The sequence below is a fragment of the Rutilus rutilus genome, assembly GCF_951802725.1.
Source record: "Rutilus rutilus genome assembly, chromosome: 10".
NCBI classification, from domain to species: Eukaryota; Metazoa; Chordata; class Actinopteri; order Cypriniformes; family Leuciscidae; genus Rutilus; species Rutilus rutilus.
In genome coordinates, this window is record NC_140215.1 from 28,225,279 (window position 1) to 28,247,489 (window position 22,211).

General features: G+C 37.9%; 2 protein-coding genes across 5 annotated transcripts; both read right to left on the reverse strand.

Annotated features, from left to right (window-relative positions):
- Positions 1-9: 9 nt before the first annotated feature.
- On the reverse strand, positions 10-12,226 carry pknox1.1 (pbx/knotted 1 homeobox 1.1). Of its 3 annotated transcripts, none has more exons than XM_084421057.1 (10): positions 12,144-12,226; positions 9,293-9,423; positions 8,502-8,673; positions 8,254-8,424; positions 8,058-8,172; positions 5,950-6,047; positions 5,737-5,865; positions 5,568-5,644; positions 2,651-2,811; positions 10-1,521 (listed from the first exon to the last, which is right to left on the reverse strand). In XM_084421057.1, exons 2-10 carry the CDS (start codon positions 9,421-9,423, stop codon positions 1,331-1,333), a joined length of 1,245 nt encoding a protein of 414 aa, XP_084277183.1. In that variant the 5' UTR covers positions 12,144-12,226; the 3' UTR covers positions 10-1,330. The 3 variants fall into 3 exon arrangements, with proteins under 3 accessions (XP_084277183.1, XP_084277184.1, XP_084277182.1); XM_084421058.1 differs by having other exon boundaries at positions 5,737-5,853; positions 12,144-12,224; XM_084421056.1 differs by having other exon boundaries at positions 8,058-8,424; positions 12,144-12,224.
- Positions 12,227-12,853: 627 nt separating this feature from the next.
- On the reverse strand, positions 12,854-20,608 carry ndufv3 (NADH:ubiquinone oxidoreductase subunit V3). 2 transcript variants are annotated; one of them, XM_084421055.1, is made up of 4 exons: positions 20,538-20,608; positions 20,021-20,126; positions 15,947-17,101; positions 12,854-13,139 (listed from the first exon to the last, which is right to left on the reverse strand). In XM_084421055.1, exons 1-4 carry the CDS (start codon positions 20,580-20,582, stop codon positions 12,985-12,987), a joined length of 1,461 nt encoding a protein of 486 aa, XP_084277181.1. In that variant the 5' UTR covers positions 20,583-20,608; the 3' UTR covers positions 12,854-12,984. The 2 variants fall into 2 exon arrangements, with proteins under 2 accessions (XP_084277181.1, XP_084277180.1); XM_084421054.1 differs by having other exon boundaries at positions 20,015-20,126.
- Positions 20,609-22,211: the final 1,603 nt, after the last annotated feature.

The window sequence follows — 22,211 nt, forward strand, 5'->3', positions numbered from 1 at the left end:
TACATGCACTCAAATCTGGAAAAGTTTTATTTGGTGTAAGTAGTCTTATACAGTACTTGCTATTGTTTTAAGAAATACCTGTCAAACAATGCTCTGTTGTGTCATAATTACTTACAAGTGTTTCCAGAGACACAGAACGTGACAATGTGCTTATGTCTAATGCAATAAATAGGGAGAAAAAGGGACAAAGTCCATGCAAAAAGTATTTTCATATTTGCAAACCTTCGTAAAAACCTTAATGTTGCTTAATGCTTAAATACTATTGTAGTGTTTACAGTAATTAAATAATTGCTCAAAACCAGCACACAATTAACAACATTTAATGTAAAATGGTGACAAAATATTCAGACTTGACCTTTATTTGACTTTAATATGGACATTTTATGCCATCTCCATTTCCAAAGCATATTTCATAAAACTGACTGATATGGGAAGCTTTGTACATGTTTAGATCAAACTATGTTCGCCAATAGAGCAAACGAGTCCCTCTGAAACGAAGGAACATCTTCAGCATAAGGACAAAGATTACTGGAAGAGACTTTGATTTCACTGATATTCCTCAATTTAGTCAATGTATCAGGCTTTCTGTGCTTATCAGCGTAATAGTTTTACAAAAGAATATGTAAGGCATTTTGTAAGTGAGTGTTAAAACCAATTTACATATTTAAAAATGGTTTATAATCCAACATATGTCTTTTTTTTTTTCTTCTAAAAAATGCAAGTCATCCCCTGAAAACAGGGCATCGGAGTATAGGTTCTGTACATAAATATTCCCTTATAAAACACAAACTAAAAAAAAAAAAGAAAAAAAAAACACCTTTTTTTATTTTACAACATTCATATATAAAAATAATCTCTTTTCTCCGTCACGGAGCCTCTCTACAAGCGTGGGCATACTGAAGAAAACATGAACATGCAGTGTGAATAAAACCAGCACAACGACAAACTCTTAAATTCATGGCATTCAAATTAGTTAATATAGAAAACAAAATCATTACCAAACATCCACTAAAGAAGCTTAAAATCTTTCCTGTGTTCAATTTTTGCAATTTTCTAGAAGTGTATCTGTATAAAAGTGCACACACCTGCACGTGAAACGCAACTCCTCGCACACTGCACCTCTCAGTAATGCTGTGCTCTCTGTAAACGGTTTGTTTGTTTGTGTAACGTATAGGCCAACATACAGTACTCTTAATTATTCTGTAGTGCACAAGTATCAGCTTTGCTGAAAATCTACGAAGGGACTGGATCTCTTGCAACAAGCGGCATGTGCAAGTTTTTTTCCGATGTAAATGTAAGCATGCAGTGTGTGACCTGCAATCCGCGTGGCTTAGTCGCTAACATCTAAACCCAGCCCGGTCATGTTGGCAGAAGACAAATCTGTGTCGTCTTCATTGCAGCTTTCTTCCGATTCGTCCTCGCTGTGATTTCCCATCAGGACTTGCTGCATGGCAAGAGTCGCTCCGTCTGATGAAAGTGCCTGGAAGCCGTCTACATTCATCCCCACTGTAACCACACTACCTGCACACAAAGACAATACACACCCCACTATCAAAATTCTGTCGAAATCTGTAATATGAAACCAAGGAAATGGAGATTATAGGTTTACAAAAAAGCTGCGCTTGAACACACCGAAAGGACTAAAGGCGACTGTCTTGCGTGCAAGGAAATAACTGTCTATGTCAGCAGGTATAAATAATCTTCAGTCAAAACAAAAATTATTCAGACACCAGATATCATTTTTTATATTTATTTTTACTAGTGGGTGCAGGACACTATAGTTCATTTATGTAAGTGAGGATAGCAAAATAAAGTAATCTGTGACATACCCAAAAATTCTTCATACAGTGGACTACCAGTAAAATTATAAAAATTTGGGACCAAAAATTATTCAAACACTTTGACCTGACCATGTTTTGCTTAAGTTTTTTTCTTTAATTGCTAATGCGACCTTTTTACACCACAGACTGAACAAAATAAAGCATTGCTTGGTAATTTGTTGACCTATATTGGTATTATCTAATTGTGTACTTAGGTAGAATAGCTGTCAGATGTCAGCTGTTAAATGTAATTCATTTGTGAGAGTCTAACAATATTAGTTGAAATATAAACTGTGAGAATGTGTTAAATGTTGAAGGTGTCTGAATAAATTTTGGTTTGACTGTATATTCGGGAAACCGAAACTAGGACTGCAGATATACAAACTGTAAACAAACTGGCGCTTGCTTACCATTTTGAATATCAATCATGTTGATCACTTGCTTCATTCTAGGCGGCTCAGATTATTATGAACATTCTCGCATTGGAAAGCTTGGGTAAGATAACGTAAAATTAGAACAGCCTTCTGTGCCGTCTTGTCTTCTTTGCTCGCTTTCATCACTATCGCTTTTATTCTCGTGCTTTATTTCTTTGCTCTTTCGCTAAGCTGAACAGCCAATCAGAGTTCTCTCTCTCTCTCTCTCTCTCTCTCACCACCGACGCACACCGATTCAAAATGCTCAAAAAAAGCCAAAACCATGGCCAAAACCCCCCTGATGGGGTCCGACTAGTGCAGACGACACCACAAACACACACTGGCCGTGTGTCAGGGCCTTAAGATCGGGCCATGAGATCATGAGTGTTATAAGAAGACATTATCTTGAGGAAGTACCGTCTGGCATTGTGAGCTGCTGCTGGGTTCCAGACGAGGCGATGGTGTCGGACCAGAAGCGGTGTAGTGGGCGGCTCTGAGCTTTCTTCTTGGTTTTAGCTGACTCTGTCGAGTTGGCATCCAGCATCGGCTGCAAGATCCGTCTTCGAGCATTGATAAACCTGCAGGACAGATAAAAATGTAAGTTGTAATATTGTAATATTTTGTGTAGGCCTATCTATATCTAATTTATCTCATATAGGATGCATTTGGTTAAGAATTAACGCTGTAGTAAAGCGTACGGTGATCATCTTCAGCTTCAGCACGCGCAGCTCAAACAGCAATGCACAACTAATAATAATAATAATAAAGAGAACAATAATGTAATCAAACATTGTGAATTATTTGGGTTTAGTTGCCGTGTTTCATCGCGTTGCTCCAGGAAGAGCACATCCACAACATGAGTCATTCTGAATGGCATGTAACTGATGTAAGAGATATAATTTGTAATATGTTTATTTTGTATATATCTGATTAATCACATATAGGATGCGTTTCTTTGAGTTAAATAACGCGCTAGCAAAGTGCTCCAGTTTACCGGTGTTCATTCAGCACGCAGCTCAAACAGCAATGCACGACTAATAATAACTATGATTGGGACTGTCATATTACATAACATGAGAACACTATTTTATCAAATTGAACAAAACATGGAGAAAGATGATATTTGCGATACTGATGATATCGGAAAGCCTGCCATTAGACACAAAGGCTTTTTCAAATGGTACACAACTTAATTATGCTGCCTTTTTTGGCCAGTATCACATATAATCTTAGTGGAGAAGGCAATCCCAGAATGCATTTTGTCAAGGGCAGTAAAAAAAAAAAAAAAAAAGTGCCCTTCAAGTGGAGTCAGAAATATTGGTATATATTTCAAAGCACATGAATGACTGAGCAAAGTCATATTTTCAAGTGGGAAACTCAGAATTCTGGATGATACAAGATTTGCAGAGTTGTAAGTTTGGAAGCGCCATGTGACTTGTCAATTTGAAACATTGCGGAAGCACTGATTTATAATACAGATAAAATTATATACAGTAAAATATCTATAATCTATATATAGAGATCAGTGAGTGGAAAGCAAACCTGTAGTGAATAATAATGAATGATTTTGCAAGTGATTTTAATTTAATTTCAAGCTTATTAAAGGTGTGATGTACGGAACAGCTCATAAACAACAAGGGAATCACTTGACTTTCAAGGTTTACTTAATGTAACAAACAAACATTTAGGTTTGATATGTACGGATAGATGTGTAAGTGATAGAAATTCATTTTGAATTGAAATTGTATTTATTTTGGTATCCTGTTCACAATATAAATTATTTCACTTGTAATTATTATAAGTTGCTTATGCTACTTCCTTGTTACGTTTAGGACTTTAAAGGGTTAGTTCACCCAAAAATGAAAATTCTGTCAGTAATTACTCACCCTCATGTTGTTCCAACCCGGTAAGACTTTCATTCATCTTCGGAACACAAATTAAGATATTTTTGATGAAATCTGAGAGCTGGCTCACTCCTCCACAGGCTTATGGACACTATAACTTGCTGGCCCATAAAATGTATTAAAGACATCGTTAATATAGTCCAAGTGGCTACAGTGGCTCAATCTTAAGTTTATCAAGCGACGAGAATACTTTTTGTGCGCAAAAAAAAAACGACTTTATTCCACTATTCATTTCATTCTCTCTCTGTGCCTCGAGTTAGTTTTTCCGTAGTGTTTTTGCGTAGCACGTCTGTGTTGCACGTCACCACGTAGGCTCACTATTGGGCGATGCTGGTCATGTGTGTGATGCGTGGTGACGCATTTTAAGATATTAAAATTTTAATATCTTAAAATTTAAATTTTAATCAAAAATATCTTAATTTGTGTTCCGAAGATGAACGAAAGTCTTACGGGGTTGGAACAACATGAGGGTGAGTAATTACTGACAGAATTTTCATTTTTGGGTGAACTAACCCTTTAATGCGTTACATGTCATAATACCAATTCGGAGGTATGAGTTTCCCCGGTGCACATGAAGGCAGCATCGACTTAAGATGGCAAGGGGGAAAAAAGAAGAAAAAAATATGGATATCGGAATATTTAAGGAAATACATAAAGGCACAGTATCTGATTAAGACTAGCAACTTTAAAATAGTGCTGTCACATCATTTTGATAATCAAGTAATTGGCAGAGTATTTTTATGATTAATTAAGAAAACTGATGTTATACTGACGTAAAATAAAACAGATTAAAGTGAACAATAACGTGAAAAAAAAAGTATTTTCAACAAAGTATATCTTTTAAAAGGACTTCAAATTCATATACGTCTATAATAATGCAGCAATAATGACTGGATAAAAAAGTTTGTGGCAAGCAGGGTGGGGCCGAGAGTCATGGGAACAAAATTGATTTCTCAAAAAAAAAAGAAAAAGATTGGATATAAAATGTATTAAAAAGGCTCATAATTCTAGGATTTTATTAAAGGTGCTCTAAGCGATGTTGGGTGACGTCACTTCTTGTTGAAATTCTAAGTATTGTCAAACAAAACATAGGCTAGCTCGACAGTTTGTTATGTTTCGTGGTCCAGGCTGGGCCAGTTTGTTTTTGTTGCCGTTTGTGGAGCCTGGGCTGTCTACATACATAGACCGCGTTTTTTTTACAGTGTGTTCAGAGGACAGGCAGCTAGCGGATAGTGAGGAGATGTTTGCTGGATGTGACAAAAAATGTTTCAGCCTAAAAAACACGTGACATTAGAGCACCTTTAAACAATACTGGTATAATACACAACATAATTGAATGATTATGTGGATAACTTCTTATCCTGCAACTGTTGTTGATACTGTAACCGGCTTGGTCTCTGTCTACTTGTGTGATTGCTAAATTAACTTACCAATTGTTGACTTGGAGTAAAGTCAGGTTTGTTTGAGTTGCAATTTGCTTTTTCTCTTCTTCAGTGGGATAGGGGTGCTAGATAAAGAAGTTGAACAGTGGAGTGTTTAAAGAATTTATAGAAGGTAAAGCAAAACGGGTTGCCTTTAAACATTTGTTTGCCTACTAACCGCAATGTGCTGGAAGAGCCAGGAGCGCATGACGTTGGTAGCTTGTTTGGGGAGAACGCCACGCTTGTTTTTAGGCGAGCTGTCGTCTCCTCCGAAGAAACTCAAGTCCTGATTGAACTGAAGTTGGAACTACAGTAAGTACAAGCAGTAAATGATCAGTGACTCTGTCTGTGAACGAAGTTTAAATAAGATCAGCTGGAGTGTAAAGCAAACCTGTGAGTTCTGGATATGTATTGTTCCAGGTGAGATGGCTTGTGTCACCACTTGTCCCTGTGGTGTGACCATATTCACTGGCTGATATATTGTATTACCTGCACAAAAAGGAGAGTTTTTTTTCCAATCAGAAGAACCATTATTTCAAACAAATCAACACATATGCCAATCAGATTCAAAATGTTCACATGTAAGAAGCAAAATCGGTTACACTTTATTTCAAGGTGTCCGTGTTACAGTGTAATTATACATTGACTGAGTAATAATAATGTAACAACATGTACTTACTATAGGGTTAGGGTAATTATGCATAATTTATAGTTATTACTACAGTATCTACATTTAATGAGGACACTGTCAAATAAAGTGTTACCGCAAAATCTAATTCTAAATAACAAAAGGAAAATTTTATTTATAATTTTATTTATGCACCAATAATAAATGTGAAATTGTTTAAATAAAACAAAACATATCAAAAATAGGCATGTTTTTACTAAAACATCTAAATATATGAAAATGCCACAAGACGACTTCATAAACAATCAAATTTTTCAACTTTAAAAAGCCACCGTTCCACTCTCTCTGATATTCACGTATGTTTGTTGCATTTTTAGCTTGGCACAGCAGTCAATTTCACATCCAAAATGCACTAAAACTACCAAAACACTTCACTTATGTCTCAAATCAAGCACTAACAAAGGTTTTCACCCAACAAACACACTTTGTCACTTGGACAATGACTAAAAAACACTTGCAGGGAGCATTATAAAATCTAAAATGACAGCTCTCTACTGTGTAGAACTGACAGCTGTACATGTTACATGATCCATGTTTGCATTACAGTACAAAATTATTCCTGTGTTTTCCTCTTTTGTATAGATGGTAATGAAACTGAAAGACTAACACCTGTGTAGGTGTTCAGCTACATCTAATTGTTTTGATAGCATTTCATTTTCTAGATTTGGAATATATTTCAATGTGGTATTACTGTAGAAATGTAGCAAATATCTGTCTTATTCATGTTTGTATTACGTTAGGGTTTTGAAATTCAGTTTAACAGTTTTGAAAAGAGCTTGTAAACGTGCAAATCGGCCTGTAGGTACATTGAGTTTGGCGGACTGTGTTTGAGGGAGAAAATAATTCATGCAAATTGAAAGTAGTAATCATTGAATGCATTTTGTGCCAAAGCACTGATAAATGCTCCACAGTTTAGCCCACATAATCTATGTTTCCATCCACCTATTTTTATGCGCATTTTGGGATATCGCCAAGATGCTCATAAATTCTCAAAATGCGCATACAAATCGTATGCACTCGTTTGAGTCCGATACATGTTTTATTATCAGATAAGAAAAGATGCGCATAAACTCCAATGGTAACACATTTAACCAATACATTTCTCAATGCGCATCCTTTGTGACTGCGCAATGGGACGGCATAACTGGACTAACCAGAGGACTGATCCTTTTTGCACAGAATCTGAAATGCTGTTTTGGTCATTCTGAAATGCCCGAGTAAAGTCTGCCATCATTATTATATACAGTGGCTTCTCCTACTTTTCATAGTGATATTTAGCGGCAGTTTATCAAAAAGTGATGATTTTATCTCTTCGACTCACTGGATGGAAACAGTGCTTTATTTGCATATGTTTTATGCGATATTCCCATTTTGCGCACAAGTTAAATTCGCAACTTCAGATGGAAACATGGCTAATGTCTGCTGCTGTGCTCAATGTGTGAAAAGTTTTGTAAAGTTGACCTAAGTGATTGCAAAAAAACACAAAAAAGTAGGTATAGTTATAATGTGTTACAAAACTAGTGTTCAAAGAACAACATTTTAGTGTGTAAATATTGATCATTTTCACCTCAGGCTCATCGTTTTGATTAGAATATATCACATGGGGTCAGGCGGATGCTTACAATCTATCCACAAAACTTCAAATATTTCAATGCAACAAAAGGTCAATGTGGATCTGCAAATGTACCATCTGACCACGCACCTCCCGTACTGTTCTTTATTGGAAAACGAATAACTTCTGGAATGTCTCTTGTCTGAGACAGTGCAAAAGCAGCTTTCCTGCTGAAGTTTGTAACAAATGAACTGTGTACCTGGGACGACTTGTGATGGATTGACTGCTGTCACTGTAACATTGCCTTGTTGAAGACCTGGTGAGGGCACCACAAGGCCTTGGGGGCTGAGGGCACTAGAGAAAGAGTTGACCAGCTGCAAAAGAATTAATAAATAAAACAACAGCAACAATAAAAATCTCCTCAATGTACTTGCAATGAGTGCAAAGGCATTTACCTGGTCGTGGACTGGAGAGTACGGGCTGCCTGGTTCTCCACTCAGTAGTGTCTCGCTGTTCATCTTGGTCTTGAGGCAGGAAATGTAACGGCTGCAGAAGTCCTTGCACAGGTCACTAACTTTCTCTAGCTCTAACAGATGAATCCTCAGCACCTGGATGGCTTTGACCATCTGATGGCAGAGAAACACCTGTCAGTTTGAATATTATAATGATAACATTAGCTATTTTGACACCATCTGTCTCTTACCAAGTTGTCGAGGTCAGGGTCTTCACTAAAGAAGGCTTTGCCCTCTTTCTCTTGACTGCGGACAAAGTTCTCAATGTCAACATCAAAACTTGCAGATGTCACACAGTCAGAGCTCTGAGTCGACTGCTCACACTTCTCAAACAGCAGAGCCAAGAGAGGGAAAAGAGGATGTCTGTGGTTGAGAAGAATCGTGTGTAAGAGACGACACTGTTCAAGGTGGAACTCACAGATCCGGTACACATTTGAGCGTAAAATACACTACCGGTCAAAAGTTTTACAAAAGTCTGCAAGATTTTTCATGTGTTTGAAAGAAGTCTCTCATGCTCACCAAGGCTGCATTTAATTTGATCTCAAATCAAATAAAAACTGTAATACAGTAAAACAAATACAGTAAAAACTGTAATATTGTGGAATATTATTACAATTTAAAAGTAATTTATTCCTGTGATGCAAAGCTGAATTTTCAGGATCATTACTCCAGTCTTCAGAGTCACATGATCTTTCAGAAATCGTTCTAATATGCTGTTCTCTGTTATTATCCATGTTGAAAACAGTTGTGCTGCTTAAGATTTTTTGTGGAAAGTGTGAGACATTTGATTAACAGAAAGTTCAAAATAACAGCATTTATTTGAAATCTTTTGTAACATTATTAATGCATTTACAGTCACTTTTGATCAAATGAATGTGTGCGTGCCGATTAGTATTCATTTCTTTAAAAAATATACTTTTAAGGGTAGTGTACATTTATAGAATCTAGAGAGTTTGTGTGTAAATGTAGACAATTACGTCACCTATATATACAGGCTTTGTCGACATCCATCTGTGTTTGTGGTTCAGAGGACACAGGACTGCTGGAGCTTCCGGTGCTTCCATTGGCAAAGCCCTTTTCCAGGTCACTCTCCGACTGCTCCATTACCTCCATCTAATCCAGGGGAAAACACAAAATAATCATTTCATTTACTAGGATTAACTATTTGCTTGATAGTTGTATTTTAGCATTTTTTTTTAGCTCAGTGACTTTATAATGCTTCATGCTGGACACTTTAACAGTTAAAGTTATACTGAAAATGACACAGACAGCAATTAAATATTTATAAAAAATATTTTAAATGTTGATTATTAGCTTCAGGAGGTCAAATAAAGTATTATAATAGTTCTTTAGTTTCTATTAGTTTTATATTAGGCTTAATTTTTATACAGTTTAAAACCCTGATTTGTGTGATTTTGTTACTTTTTTAGCAAAAATAAAAAATAAAAATCGAATTAAATGTTGATCGTCAACCTCAGGAGGTCAAAGTAAACATTTACATTTCTATTAATTTGATGTGGTTTGCCATTTCTGTACTTTCACCCTACTTTGATTTATTTTAGAGAAAAAAAAAAAATTTACTCCAAAATATCTGGGTTTCTTTTTCAAAGAACTGACACCTCTCCTGTCCCCATGTTGAGAGAAAACATGAGTAAGGCCCTGATACACTTCAAACGAAATCAAAACAATCTGGGGTGACGTAATTTTTAACAAAATCAGGCCAAAACCTAGTTCGCGTTGTGTTCGTTTCAGGAGTTTGAAACAGCTTGCAAAAGCAAACTTTCTGGAATAGTTCACTCTTGCTGGTGAACACCTTCGAACTACCATTGGTCCATGGTGATTACATAATGGTGGGTGTGGCTCTGAGGCTCCGCCTTCTTTGAACATCGCTTTACCAGAGTGCCGAATTTCAGAGCTCGTGCAAACATATCCACAGCTACGATCAGATGCTTTCTTAACTGCTGTTTTCCCACCGCTGTCTTTTTTGTGTGTGTTTATTTTGTTATTGAAAGCCAAGCACACAGCACATATTTACATATTCATCTAAACTCTGCTCTCAGCAGTGTGGGTGACAACAGGATGTTCGATATTGGACATATATTTCAAACTACTTTTTACCCCAAAGCAAAGAACGGAAAATAACTTTGTTGTGAGTATATCAGGGCCTTAAGAGGCAGAGGTGTTGTGTGCACTATGTAAACATGATGGATATTGAAGTATAGTAACCAGTTCAAAATTGACTTTTGATAAACATCACTTTTGTGTTTCCATGTTTTTATTATTTAAGTAAAAATGTTAAACTTTCTTCTCCTGTGTCCTATTCTTATGCAATGCAGAATGGCAGAACAGCCGAACGGTTTAGAAAAAAATATATAACTTTTGTTTTTTTGTTATTAAAAACAAACAATCTCAGCTCAGGTGAGAAAAAGTATGCAATGTAAAAAGTAATGTAATGCAATACTTTTCATAAAAAAGTAACCAAGTAATGCAATTAGTTACTTTTTAGGGTGTAATGTGATATTGTAATGCATTACTGTAAATAAAAAAAAGATTAAAATAAAATAAATGTAAATATAAATAAATAATGCATCTAACCGTACAGTACTATAGAGAGAAAAAATTATGTAATAGAAAACAAATATTTTCCATATATTTATATTAAATTTTCACAATATAAATTGGGTCTTTATATATGAAAATATATAACGTTACAGCTGCTGCATTTTAGATTTTAGGATGGGGGGGTCCCTTGCATGAGAATGGTCATATTTGGTAGCATCCATTTAGTCAGACTTGGCATTCCATATTATTTCCATGCTAAAACAAACACATTCACACCCACTCGCACATCTGTTCTGGTGGGCACACGAATACTTTAATATTTCACGTCTCGAGACATTCAGTTGGCGTGTTTCAATGAATCCCTTTACAAATATACATACATGCTATTCATTGCCAAGCACAATATTGTGCAAAACTATGCTCAATTCATATATTGGCAAGGACATGTAAATCAGTCTTAACCAGAATACATACAGGATTTCCTGTATAATTAAACATGTCTAAACAAGTCAAGCTAAACCGTTATTGGTGTTAAGGAGACGGAGACGAAGACGAAGGAGACGTGAAGCACTAAACTGAACGTTAGTCTTTCGGCGGCGGTCTGTTTAGCTACTGACTCATGACCAAACTTTGGAGAACAAGAAAACACTCGTCAGTCTAGCATAAACGTTCACATTATTTTGGGCTCATATTAGAAAACGTAGCAGCGGTCGCTAAAGTAGAAAACGCCTTGTTCCTCTGTAATAAACGAACAGAGCTGTTAGCTCGTGCATTAGCGCGCTAGCCAACACTGGGAACGAGCCGCTATAGCACACGGGGCGCGCGTGCCGCCCGCGAGTCAACACCATCTCATCCGATGCCTCGCGCTTCTTGCACATGAGCGCTGTCCTCGATGTGAACGCATTTTAGTGCCCGTTAAAGTGCGATTTTAATTGTTGTTGGTCTAAAATCCATCTATAACGATATGAATCTAGGCCGGAGACGGTTGTCTCGCGCTCATCTGGCCTGACTGAGAGCTGCTAAACACGGGCCTTCCCTCAGCGCTCGCCCTTGCTAGAAAGAAACCTCCTGTCCATTAAAAAGCCGACATTTTTTTTTTTTTTTTTTACTTCCAGAGATTAACAGGACAAGATTGTCTCGACTGTCCCATGCAACTCCCATGAGCCCCTAATAGCGTATGCTCTCTTTCACTCAGCCCCGGGCATTTTTGTGTTGCTCGGATTGTTTGATTGATAGGGAACGGAAAAAGACGAGTTTGAGTGACAGCTTACCTGGGTGCCAATCTTCGTCACACTGACAAGCGGCTGCAGCAATCGGGATCCGCATTTGTCGCGCTACGTCATGACGCAAGGGCACGCAGGGCCTTCAGCTCATGAATATTTACGAGGAGGGCGGAGCTGTGACGTGAGGAGAGGCGAAGTCTCGCCCTCAGCGAATATTTTAAACACTCCCCGTTATGGGAGAACCAGGATCGGGACAATTTGTTCTAAAATCTGTACCATTATTGTGCAGTTTAGTTTTTTTTTTAATCTTAGTTTTTTATCTTATAGTGTCCTTTAGTTTAGTGGGTTTTTTTTTTTCTTCTTCTGCAAGTTAGGCTATTGGACAGACAGACAGACAGACAGACAGACAGACAGACAGACAGATAGATTAAAATGAAAGATACAGATTTGAATATACACCAATAGACGGACAGACAGATCTAGATAGATTGATAGAAAGATAAAGTCAGTTCTTTGTCTTTTTTAAATAACTATTTGTATTATTGAAAAATATTAGTACAGGAATTCCATCACGATCATGATGGAAATACAGCATTTAAACTATTTGCGAATTTAAAGACTTTCGCAATAAACAATGTAATAAAGTGAAAGCAGGCGTAGTCTCATTAGAATATAAGTGTAAAGTGAGCTAAACACTGTTCAAACACTGTAGAAGACAACTGCAACAACAACAACAAAACCAAACCACTCTGATGAAGTTAGATTATCTGTTTTAATTCCATAATTCCAGCGTAAAGCTTTGAGATTTCTCAGCAAATCATCTGAAGAACAAAGGGAGATGGGGAAGAAACAGGGTTGTGGACAGTGATACAGGCCATGTGATGGAGACTCAGCGCCGGCCGGCGGAGGGCTGCGGCAGACGGTGTTTAGACATCTCTACATCCAGATCAGCAAAGGTGTACGCGTTGTACTGGTGGTGTTGCAGGTTCTTGTACGTGGTGTTGTCAAAGGGCTCCGGCTCCGGGGCTTTCTCTGGGGCTTGTTCTGAGGAAATTAATAATGTAAGAGATTAAATGTAAGACATGTGGAACTAGGGGGGGGGGGGGGGGGGGAACACAAAAACAAACAGTGCATTGATAACAATGGAAAGACAAGAAGTTGTTTCAGAAAGAAAAGCCCATTTAACCAAGTCCGAGTGAAACCATGATTTTGGTTGACTGAACATTTGTTTTAAATTAGAAGATAATCTCGAATGAAAATATTCCCAACAAGGTTGAATCAAAGTAAAAATGAAACTACATGCTAAATAAAGATTGAACTAAATTATCATAGAATGAATTACATCTAAAAGAACCAAGGAAGAGGCTTCCTGTTGATCCCTTAGTCACTCTTCAAACGCATTTCTGAGAGGAATCGTCACACCTTTCATGGTGTTACAGAATCACTTCCAATCCCCAGGTGGTCCTTTACACAAAAAGGTGTGAGGAGCCTCCAGCCTTTCAGACGTCTGACAGTTTCCCTCACAATAACCTTAATTACTTTGTAATTTTCCATTTCAAACTACAGCTAAATCGAACTTTAACAACAAGAACAGTAAACCAGATGATTATAAAGAGAGGATCTTTCCACATTACTCTTTTATCGTGCTCAGTTCTGCCATAAACATCAATACTATACAAACACAATTATAACATCCAATCTAAAGCATAACTGCACAAACTCATAAATGAAACATCCCACATTCATGACTCTCAACATATGCACTTATTCGTAATTTATGGAGCACCGCACATGACATGCAGACAAAAATATATATAGTGGCCACGAATTAAGAATTAATTCTCGTTTTAGTAAATCGTGGCCATGTTGAACTAATTTGTTCCCTCGATTTGATTTAATGAAATCAAGGGAACGAATTATTACAATGTGTTCAGTCTTCACGTGCTAAAAAGAATCAATATTATCTTTAGCATAAAATGATCACATAAACAATATTCAATTCACAAAAAAAGAAAATGTGTACATTAAGCACAAAATATACATCAGGTCTGGGAGTGGAGATGTTCATTCATGCGGGGACAGGAAGAGTGAAAGAGTGAAAATAGCGCTTTACATTGCCCATACGATGACTATAAAACAATAGAGGGGCACACAAAAGCAAAAAGTTAATCTTACACTTGTGGAGGGGTAAACAATTAAGAAAAGTGTAAAACTGTGTAAAGTTGGCTTTACCCTACATGTCCACTGGTGCGGAAGAAACCGGTCCAACAGCACTCAAAACACTACAGCTTATATAGTGCATATACTCTGCTATGGTAATATACAGCAGTGTGGTCATCAATATGCTCTATGAATGTTAACTTTATTTCTGAATGCCCAAGGGATACATGTGATTTCAATGTAATAAATATTCATTGTCCCAGCCACAGTCCTTTCACAATGAAAGTGTGAAAACTGTATTTCAAGAACAAATGTAACAATCTGAATTGAATACTGAATCTACCAGAAGCACAAGCTTAGCTCTAATATCCAACCCACAATCCCCCACGTGAGCCTCAGTTTCCATAGAGAACGCATTAAAAACTTCCATACAGCTCCTGTCAATCCGTGCCAGTGGACACAATAAGTAAATAAGGTGTTGATGATCATGTGGATTATTAGGTACTTTTTAAAATTAAAAATCGATCTGTTAATTGAGCCGAGGTGCCTAGCAAATTTTTAATGCGCAAAAATGACAGCAAAAGAGTGAGTGAGCCACAATCATTCTACCCCTCCAGTGTCCTTAAAGAGTGTTCACACACACAGCACGTTTATCACTCGTGTTACTGTTGGTTCAAGCAGGTGTTCCTAAAGTTACTGAAGAGTCATATCTTTAGAAAAACTGATCAAATGGATAATGTATCTTAACATGAACGATTGTACAGATGGACAGACAGACAGACAGACAGATAGATAGAGCGATAGATAGATAGATAGACATATAGATAGATAGATAGATAGATAGATAGATAGACAGATAGATAGATAGATAGATAGATAGATAGATAGATAGATAGATAGATAGATAGATAGATAGATAGATAGATAGATAGATAGATAGATAGATAGATAGATAGATAGATAGATAGATAGATAGATAGATAGATAGATAGATAGATAGATAGATAGATAGATAGATAGATAGATAGATAGATAGATAGATAGACAGACAGACAGACAGACAGACAGACAGACAGACAGACAGACAGATAGATAGACAGACAGACAGACAGACAGACAGACAGACAGACAGACAGACGGACAGACAGACGGATATATAGATAGATAGACGGATATATAGATAGATAGACGGATATATAGATAGACGGATATTTACTGCTGTATGTGTGAACGGCTCCTTAGAGTTAGACTTGTTGATGAAAGTGACTATAGCACATATGGTAATTTTGGAAAACATGTTCAGTTAATTATGCTCTAGAAGATCTGCAGGACTATTTTGAAATGAGTTAAATGGTTAATTACACTTTCACAATGCAGACAGAGGAATAGCGAGTAGTGAATTATAAATAGAAACAACTTCAAACCTTAACCTAGGGAACATTGTTTAGGTTGAAATAATAAATGCTAAAGAAGTCATGCAATGTCATGCAAATGTTAACATAATAACTAATTAAAAAAGCAAATGCACAATGAAGATCAAAAGTTGCGAAGCCATTTGAGCAAAAGCCTTAGTAACAGCAGTCCCACTAAAGCCATGTAAAGATATTAGAGTTGAAAAAAAGGTAAGAGAAATGTGTTTCTGTGATGTGACGGATCCAGAGAAAGAAACTGAGTAAGGATGTGTGGTGTACCCTCAGGTGTTTCCACAACGTCCGTCTCAGCCAGAGCCTCGACAGCATCAGTGGTCACAGGTGCAGGGTCCACCAGCTCTTCTGAAGGGGTTCCTTCAGCGTTCAGCGCTCCTGCCTCAGCTTTGGGTGCAGGAACATCTCCAGGAGCCTCGGAAGATACTTCAGGACCAGCGTCAACAGCGGTGTCAGCTACGTCTTCAGACCTGGCTTCCGTAGTGACTTCTGGGAGAACTTCTGCAGAAACTTTGACAGTCTCTTCAACTTTGATTTCTGGTTCCTCTTTAACTTTGATTTCTGGTTCCTCTTCAACTTTGATTTCTGGTTCCTCTTCAACTTTGATTTCTGGTTCCTCTTCAACTTTAATTTCTGGTTCCTTTTCAACAGCAATCTCCTCCGTAGGAGCCGTTTTAATTTCTGTTGCAGAGTCCAATATATTGTCGGAAGTAGCAACTGCAATGGATTCACTGGAAACGTCAGGAACTGCTTCACTGGAAACTTCAGGAACTGCTTCACTGGAAACTTCAGGAACTGCTTCAGACGTGGAGGATAATACAGGGGCAGGATCAATAAGGGTCTCCACTGATCCAACTGGCTTAGCACTTGGTGCAGGAACCTCTTCTGGTGTTGCTTTAGTCACAGTTTCAGCACTTTCTTGAGCTTCTCCAAATGGCGTAGTTTCAGGGTTTGCTTCTTTATCTGGAACACCCACTTCTTCAGTTGTCAGACCAGGAGCTTTCTTCTCTTCTGCTGCTTTCTCTCCAGACCGCACCGGTGTTTTAGTCTTTGGTTTCTCATCATCAGAATCAGAGTCTGAATCAGAATCACTGGAGGATGAGGAAGAGGTATCGTCTTGATCTTTCTGTACTTCTGCCTTAACATCCGAGGTCTTGCTTCCTCCAATTTCTGTAGTGGCTCCATTAGTAGGTGGGACTTCCGTGATCTTTGCCTCTTCTACAGCAATGTCCGCCGCTGCCGTTTCAGCAACAGGACTGTCAGCTGTCGTCTCGTTTGCAGCGGCTGTGGAAACCGCCTCAGCAGTTTCAGACTTACCTAAAGCTACGTCTTTGAGAAGAAATCCTGCGGCAGGCAGCTTAGAGGGGAAGGCAACAGCGGGCTTGTAGGCTAGAAGAGAGGCCCGCTCATCGGCCTCTATGGCTGAGGAAACGGTAAATGGGATAAAATATATACGATCGTTTTTGTAGTTTATTACATTTGAGAAAACCTCCAGTTCAACGCAACTATTAAACCCAGCAAACACCATAAGAAAACCTTACACACCCTATCAAAGTGCCTTTTTAAGGAAAGTCAGAACGCTCAGCAGCCATCTTGGTAACGCCTCCCAGGGTAACTATTCTCTATCTGGACAATAGGCGTGCAACTACAGCTCTATTTGAATGTGGAAAGACCAAAGTCTGTTTGTAAGCTTAAATAAAATAGTTCAAATCACCAATAAAGTTTTACCAAAATGCAAACTGAGGCTCTTTAGCTGAAACCAGGATAACATTTTCATTTTTCAGGGTGGTTCAGCTAATGAGCATTCATATACTAGAGCAATAATTTAAGTTAAAGACCACATGAAATCAAAATTGAAGTTGTGTGCCTTTAAGTCCATGTCTGTAATTTTTTGAGGCCATCTACTCTACCTTTCAAAGTTTGGGGTCATAAGATTGAACTTTTATACAGTAATGATTTATTAAATTGATAGAAGGGGATAGAAAAGACATTTATAAATGTTACAAACGATTTCTATTAAGAGTGCTCTGATCAATTGGGCACCGATTGTCTCTATAAATCAGACGATCAGATGACGCAAAACACGCGAGAGTTTTTCTATGCACAGCTAAAATTGCTTCACTACATTCACCAGCAAGAGCTGTGTGCGATTCTTTCCTCAACAGCGGTGCGCTTTCGTTCCTCCCTAAAAGTTACTAAACAGCAGGATGTGCTTGCTGATAAAGAGTTAGTGAAACTGCATTGAGCCGCGAAAGATGTTCTCCAAGTGCCTTTCTGTGTGCGTCCTCAGAGACAAGCAAAGTGAACTTTGGGCTTCGGGTTCACGCATAAACAGTCAAATACACACAGAAATATGTTAAAACGCCCGGCTTAGTGATAATTTGCTTAAACACAGTTGTTTATGACTTAAGTGAACATAAACAGCCGGGAGCTAAATTGCATGAGTTTACGAGCATTAGCTCTTAAAGTGACAGCAGCCTAACAAACCTGCTGTTGTCTGTCATTAATGTTAATCAAACAACAAAAGACAAGGGGAACATTACTCACTGCTCTTTAGTAGATTTAGTAGGATTAATCTACATTTAATTTATACAGTGAAGACAATGCAGTGTTATTTTACATTTGAGTACTTTCTGTTATATCTTTCATATAACTTTCATATGTCTTTCATATACTTCTGTATCTCTGTAAGCTCTAAGCTGTTCCTAATCACCTCTAAAAGACGGAATGGACCATGTTGCACATTACTTGCCAATAAATATAGAATTGTCGATTCATGATACTTTCTCATCTCTTAATTTTAATACGTAATATACATTAAGAATAGCTAAATAAATAAATAACACCACATGATGAATAGAAAGCCTTTCTATTTATCATGTAGTATTATTTATTTCTGTGATCGGCCCCAGAATCCTGATCGTAGCACCCTTTTTTTTGTGTGTTTTTTTCAACATTGATCATTGAAAAATCAGCATATTAGAATGATTTCTGAAAGATCACATGACACTGAAGACTGGAGTAATGATGCTGAAATTCAGCTTTGATCACAGGAATAAATTACATTTTAAAATATATTAAATATAATTGCAATAATCTTTCACAATATTTTCACACTGTATTTTTGATCAAATAAATGTAGTTTTGGTGAGCATAAGATACTCTTGTCAAAAACATGTTTATCTTACTGACCCCAAACTTGAAATTTGAATGGTAGGACTGTACATAGTGCACTACTAAAACATGACAAATCTTTTACCAAAAATACACATCTGAAATGTACAAATAATTCTGTTCCATGAAATATACTGATACATCATCTTCAAAGGCATATCCAAATTCTGCATGCCTGATACAATGCTTTCTTGAATGAGAATGTTCCCTTCCCTAAATCATAAATACCTGCTGTCACTGACGAGCAGCAAATCGTGGCTTATGGCTGTGATGTAAAAAAAAAAACAACGCAGGACAAGCCCTTCAATATTTCCTGCCCCAAAAAATGTCAGTAAAACCATTATTTTGCCATGTAAAAGTACTACAAATTTAAATAATGTCACCTTCGATATAAAAATATTGAGGAATCCCTTGACCAATGATAATCATGCAGACATAGCCTAGTATAACTGCATGGACTTCCAATTGTATGTCCTCAAACTGTTCAGCCAAAAGTAAATGGTTCTTTTGAATTTCTTCCACAGCAATGAACATGAAAACTACATGCACTTAAAGGTGCTGCAAGTTTTTTTTTTATTACCACGCATAAATGTCTCTGTTATATCACTGTAATATTAGTTGTTCTGAGAAATGTGTTAGCAACCGCTTTTAATCTCTTAATTACAAGAATTACAAATAAATTCAATTCTGTTATATAGGATCCACCGAACAGACATTTCGAAGTTTATTTTAAACTGCAAAGTATTACAAATCTAACTATGTAAATAAAGCTCTTTAAAAACGTTTTTTGTATTTTTACAACACTATGATGTAGTGTGTCCCATCGGGTAATTAAAAGTTCTAAGCACACTTGTCTTCATGACCACTTGAATACGTGTAATACAGGAAACACGTAGTGCAAGTAGACAGTGGTAAGGTGTAAAGACTGCAAGAGTGAGTATTGGGACAGGCTCTAATTATGGAAGAAGATACAAAATAGCTAATCACTTACAGCAACTCTAAGCACAAATAATGATGAAACATATAATCATGCTGTAGTGTAGACACATTGTAAGTGAGATTGGATTAGCCAATAATATAGTATGTGTGCATGAAACAACAGGAAATTCAAGATTCAAACTTAAGATGATAGATTTATGGAAAGAATAAGCATGCCCTTACTCTTACTTGAAGCCTTTGCCTTTTTAGGTGTTTTGGGTGGGACATCGCCTTTAGTGCACAGTGCTGCAACAAATGGGGCCCTAGGTGTGCTCCAGCCCTCACGCAGGAGACACTGTATGAACACAGAGAGACACATGTTATTCTGAAACAGTAGACAATTAATGCAACTCACTAGGTACACTAAGTACAACACACTAAATAGAGAAATTAAATGCTGATGGATAGCTAATATCAGTGAAATCTTAAATCAAGTAATATAACACACATACACATACATACATACATATATATCCATCCATTATATATATACACTGTTATATTACTTAATTTAACATTTCACTGATATGACTATAGCCTATTAGCTATCCATCGGCATTTAATTTCACTACTGAGGTTATAACGGATATAAGTCCCTTTTTATCGTGTCTTTATCTCATTCGAAAGGCACGTGATCATTTGCACATTTACAAAGAGTATCTCTAGATCATCTCCGTAAAAATCAGAAAGATTAGTCTATTATTACCTTGACAGATCCAAGTCGACCTAACCTGAGCAGGGACGTCGCCATCTTTGTTCTCCTGTTATTATTGTCCGTGTGGAAAATGAAATTCACGACTCAATCGTCATCGATAATTTCGTAAAAACAAGACTTACTTTTTATTTTAAAAGCGTGATAATAAAAGTATCTCATATTTTTAACACAATATTTAGCTGTAAATAAACAATATTTATTTAGCTAAAATTTATTCTGTCATTAAATGGGTCATTCCTGGTATTCGGTTCCAAAATAATGGACAAAAAAGGCTGGGACCTCCCATAAGCATCAAGGGACCCCCCATAAGGCCCCCAAAAATTACCTCGGGGGTCCCCTGGTTTTTCATTAAAACTAAAATAATAGAAACATAATTTATTAGGTAATATATATATATCTATCATTCCGGTTCCCAAAAAAACTAAAATCACTGGACTTAATGACTACAGACCTGTCGCTCTCACGTCTGTGGTCATGAAGTCGTTTGAAAGACTGGTGTTGGCCTATCTGAAGAACATCACCGGACCTCTGATGGATCCCCTTCAGTTTGCTTACAGAGCAAACAGGTCTGTGGATGATGCAGTCAACATGGGACTGCACTATATCCTGCAACATCTTGACAGACCTGGGACTTATGCACGGATCTTATTTGTGGACTTCAGTTCGGCCTTCAATACCATCATCCCTGATCTTCTCACAGCCAAACTGACTCACAGCTCTCCATGCCATCCACAATCTGTCAGTGGATCTCCAGCTTCCTGACGGACCGGCAGCAGCTAGTGAGACTGGGGAAACTCACATCCAGGACCCTCACCATCAGCACTGGCGCCCCCCAAGGGTGCGTTCTCTCCCCACTGCTCTTCTCCCTGTACACTAATGACTGCACTTCTAAAGACCCCTCTGTCAAGCTCCTGAAATTTGCAGACGACACCACTGTCATCGGTCTCATCCAAAATGGTGACGAGTCTGCTTACAGACTGGGGGTTGAACAGCTGGCTGTCTGGTGCAGTTATAACAACCTTGAGCTGAACACACTCAAAACAGTGGAGATGATCGTGGACTTCAGGAGAAACACCCCAGCACTCCCCCCTCTCACCATCATGAACAGCACTGTGGAAGCAGTGGAGTCATTCAGGTTCCTGGGCTCTACCATCTCCCAGGACCTGAAGTGGGCAAATCACATTGACTCCATTGTGAAAAAGGCCCAGCAGAGACTGTACTTCCCTCGCCAGCTGAAGAAGTTCAATCTGCCACAGAAGCTGCTGATCCAGTTCTACTCAGCCGTCATTGAGTCTGTTTTAAGCACTTGCATCACTGTCTGGTTTGGTTCAGCTACCAAATCGGACATCAGGAGACTACAACGGACAGTCCGGACTGCAGAGAGGATTATTGGTGCCCCCCTGCCAACCCTCCAGGACCTGTACTCTTCCAGAGTGAGGAAGAGAGCAGGTAAAATCATCACAGACTCCACTCACCCTGGACACCCCCTGTTTGAACTGTTACCGTCAGGACGGCGACACAGATCACTGGCCACAAGAGCTTCCAGGCACAGGAACAGTTTCTTTCCACAGGCCATTTCCCTTCTGAACACTTAACATGCCCCCCAAAGCATATGCCTGTAAGTGCAATACTCCCACTGTCTAGTGCAATAAACTCAGGTGATAT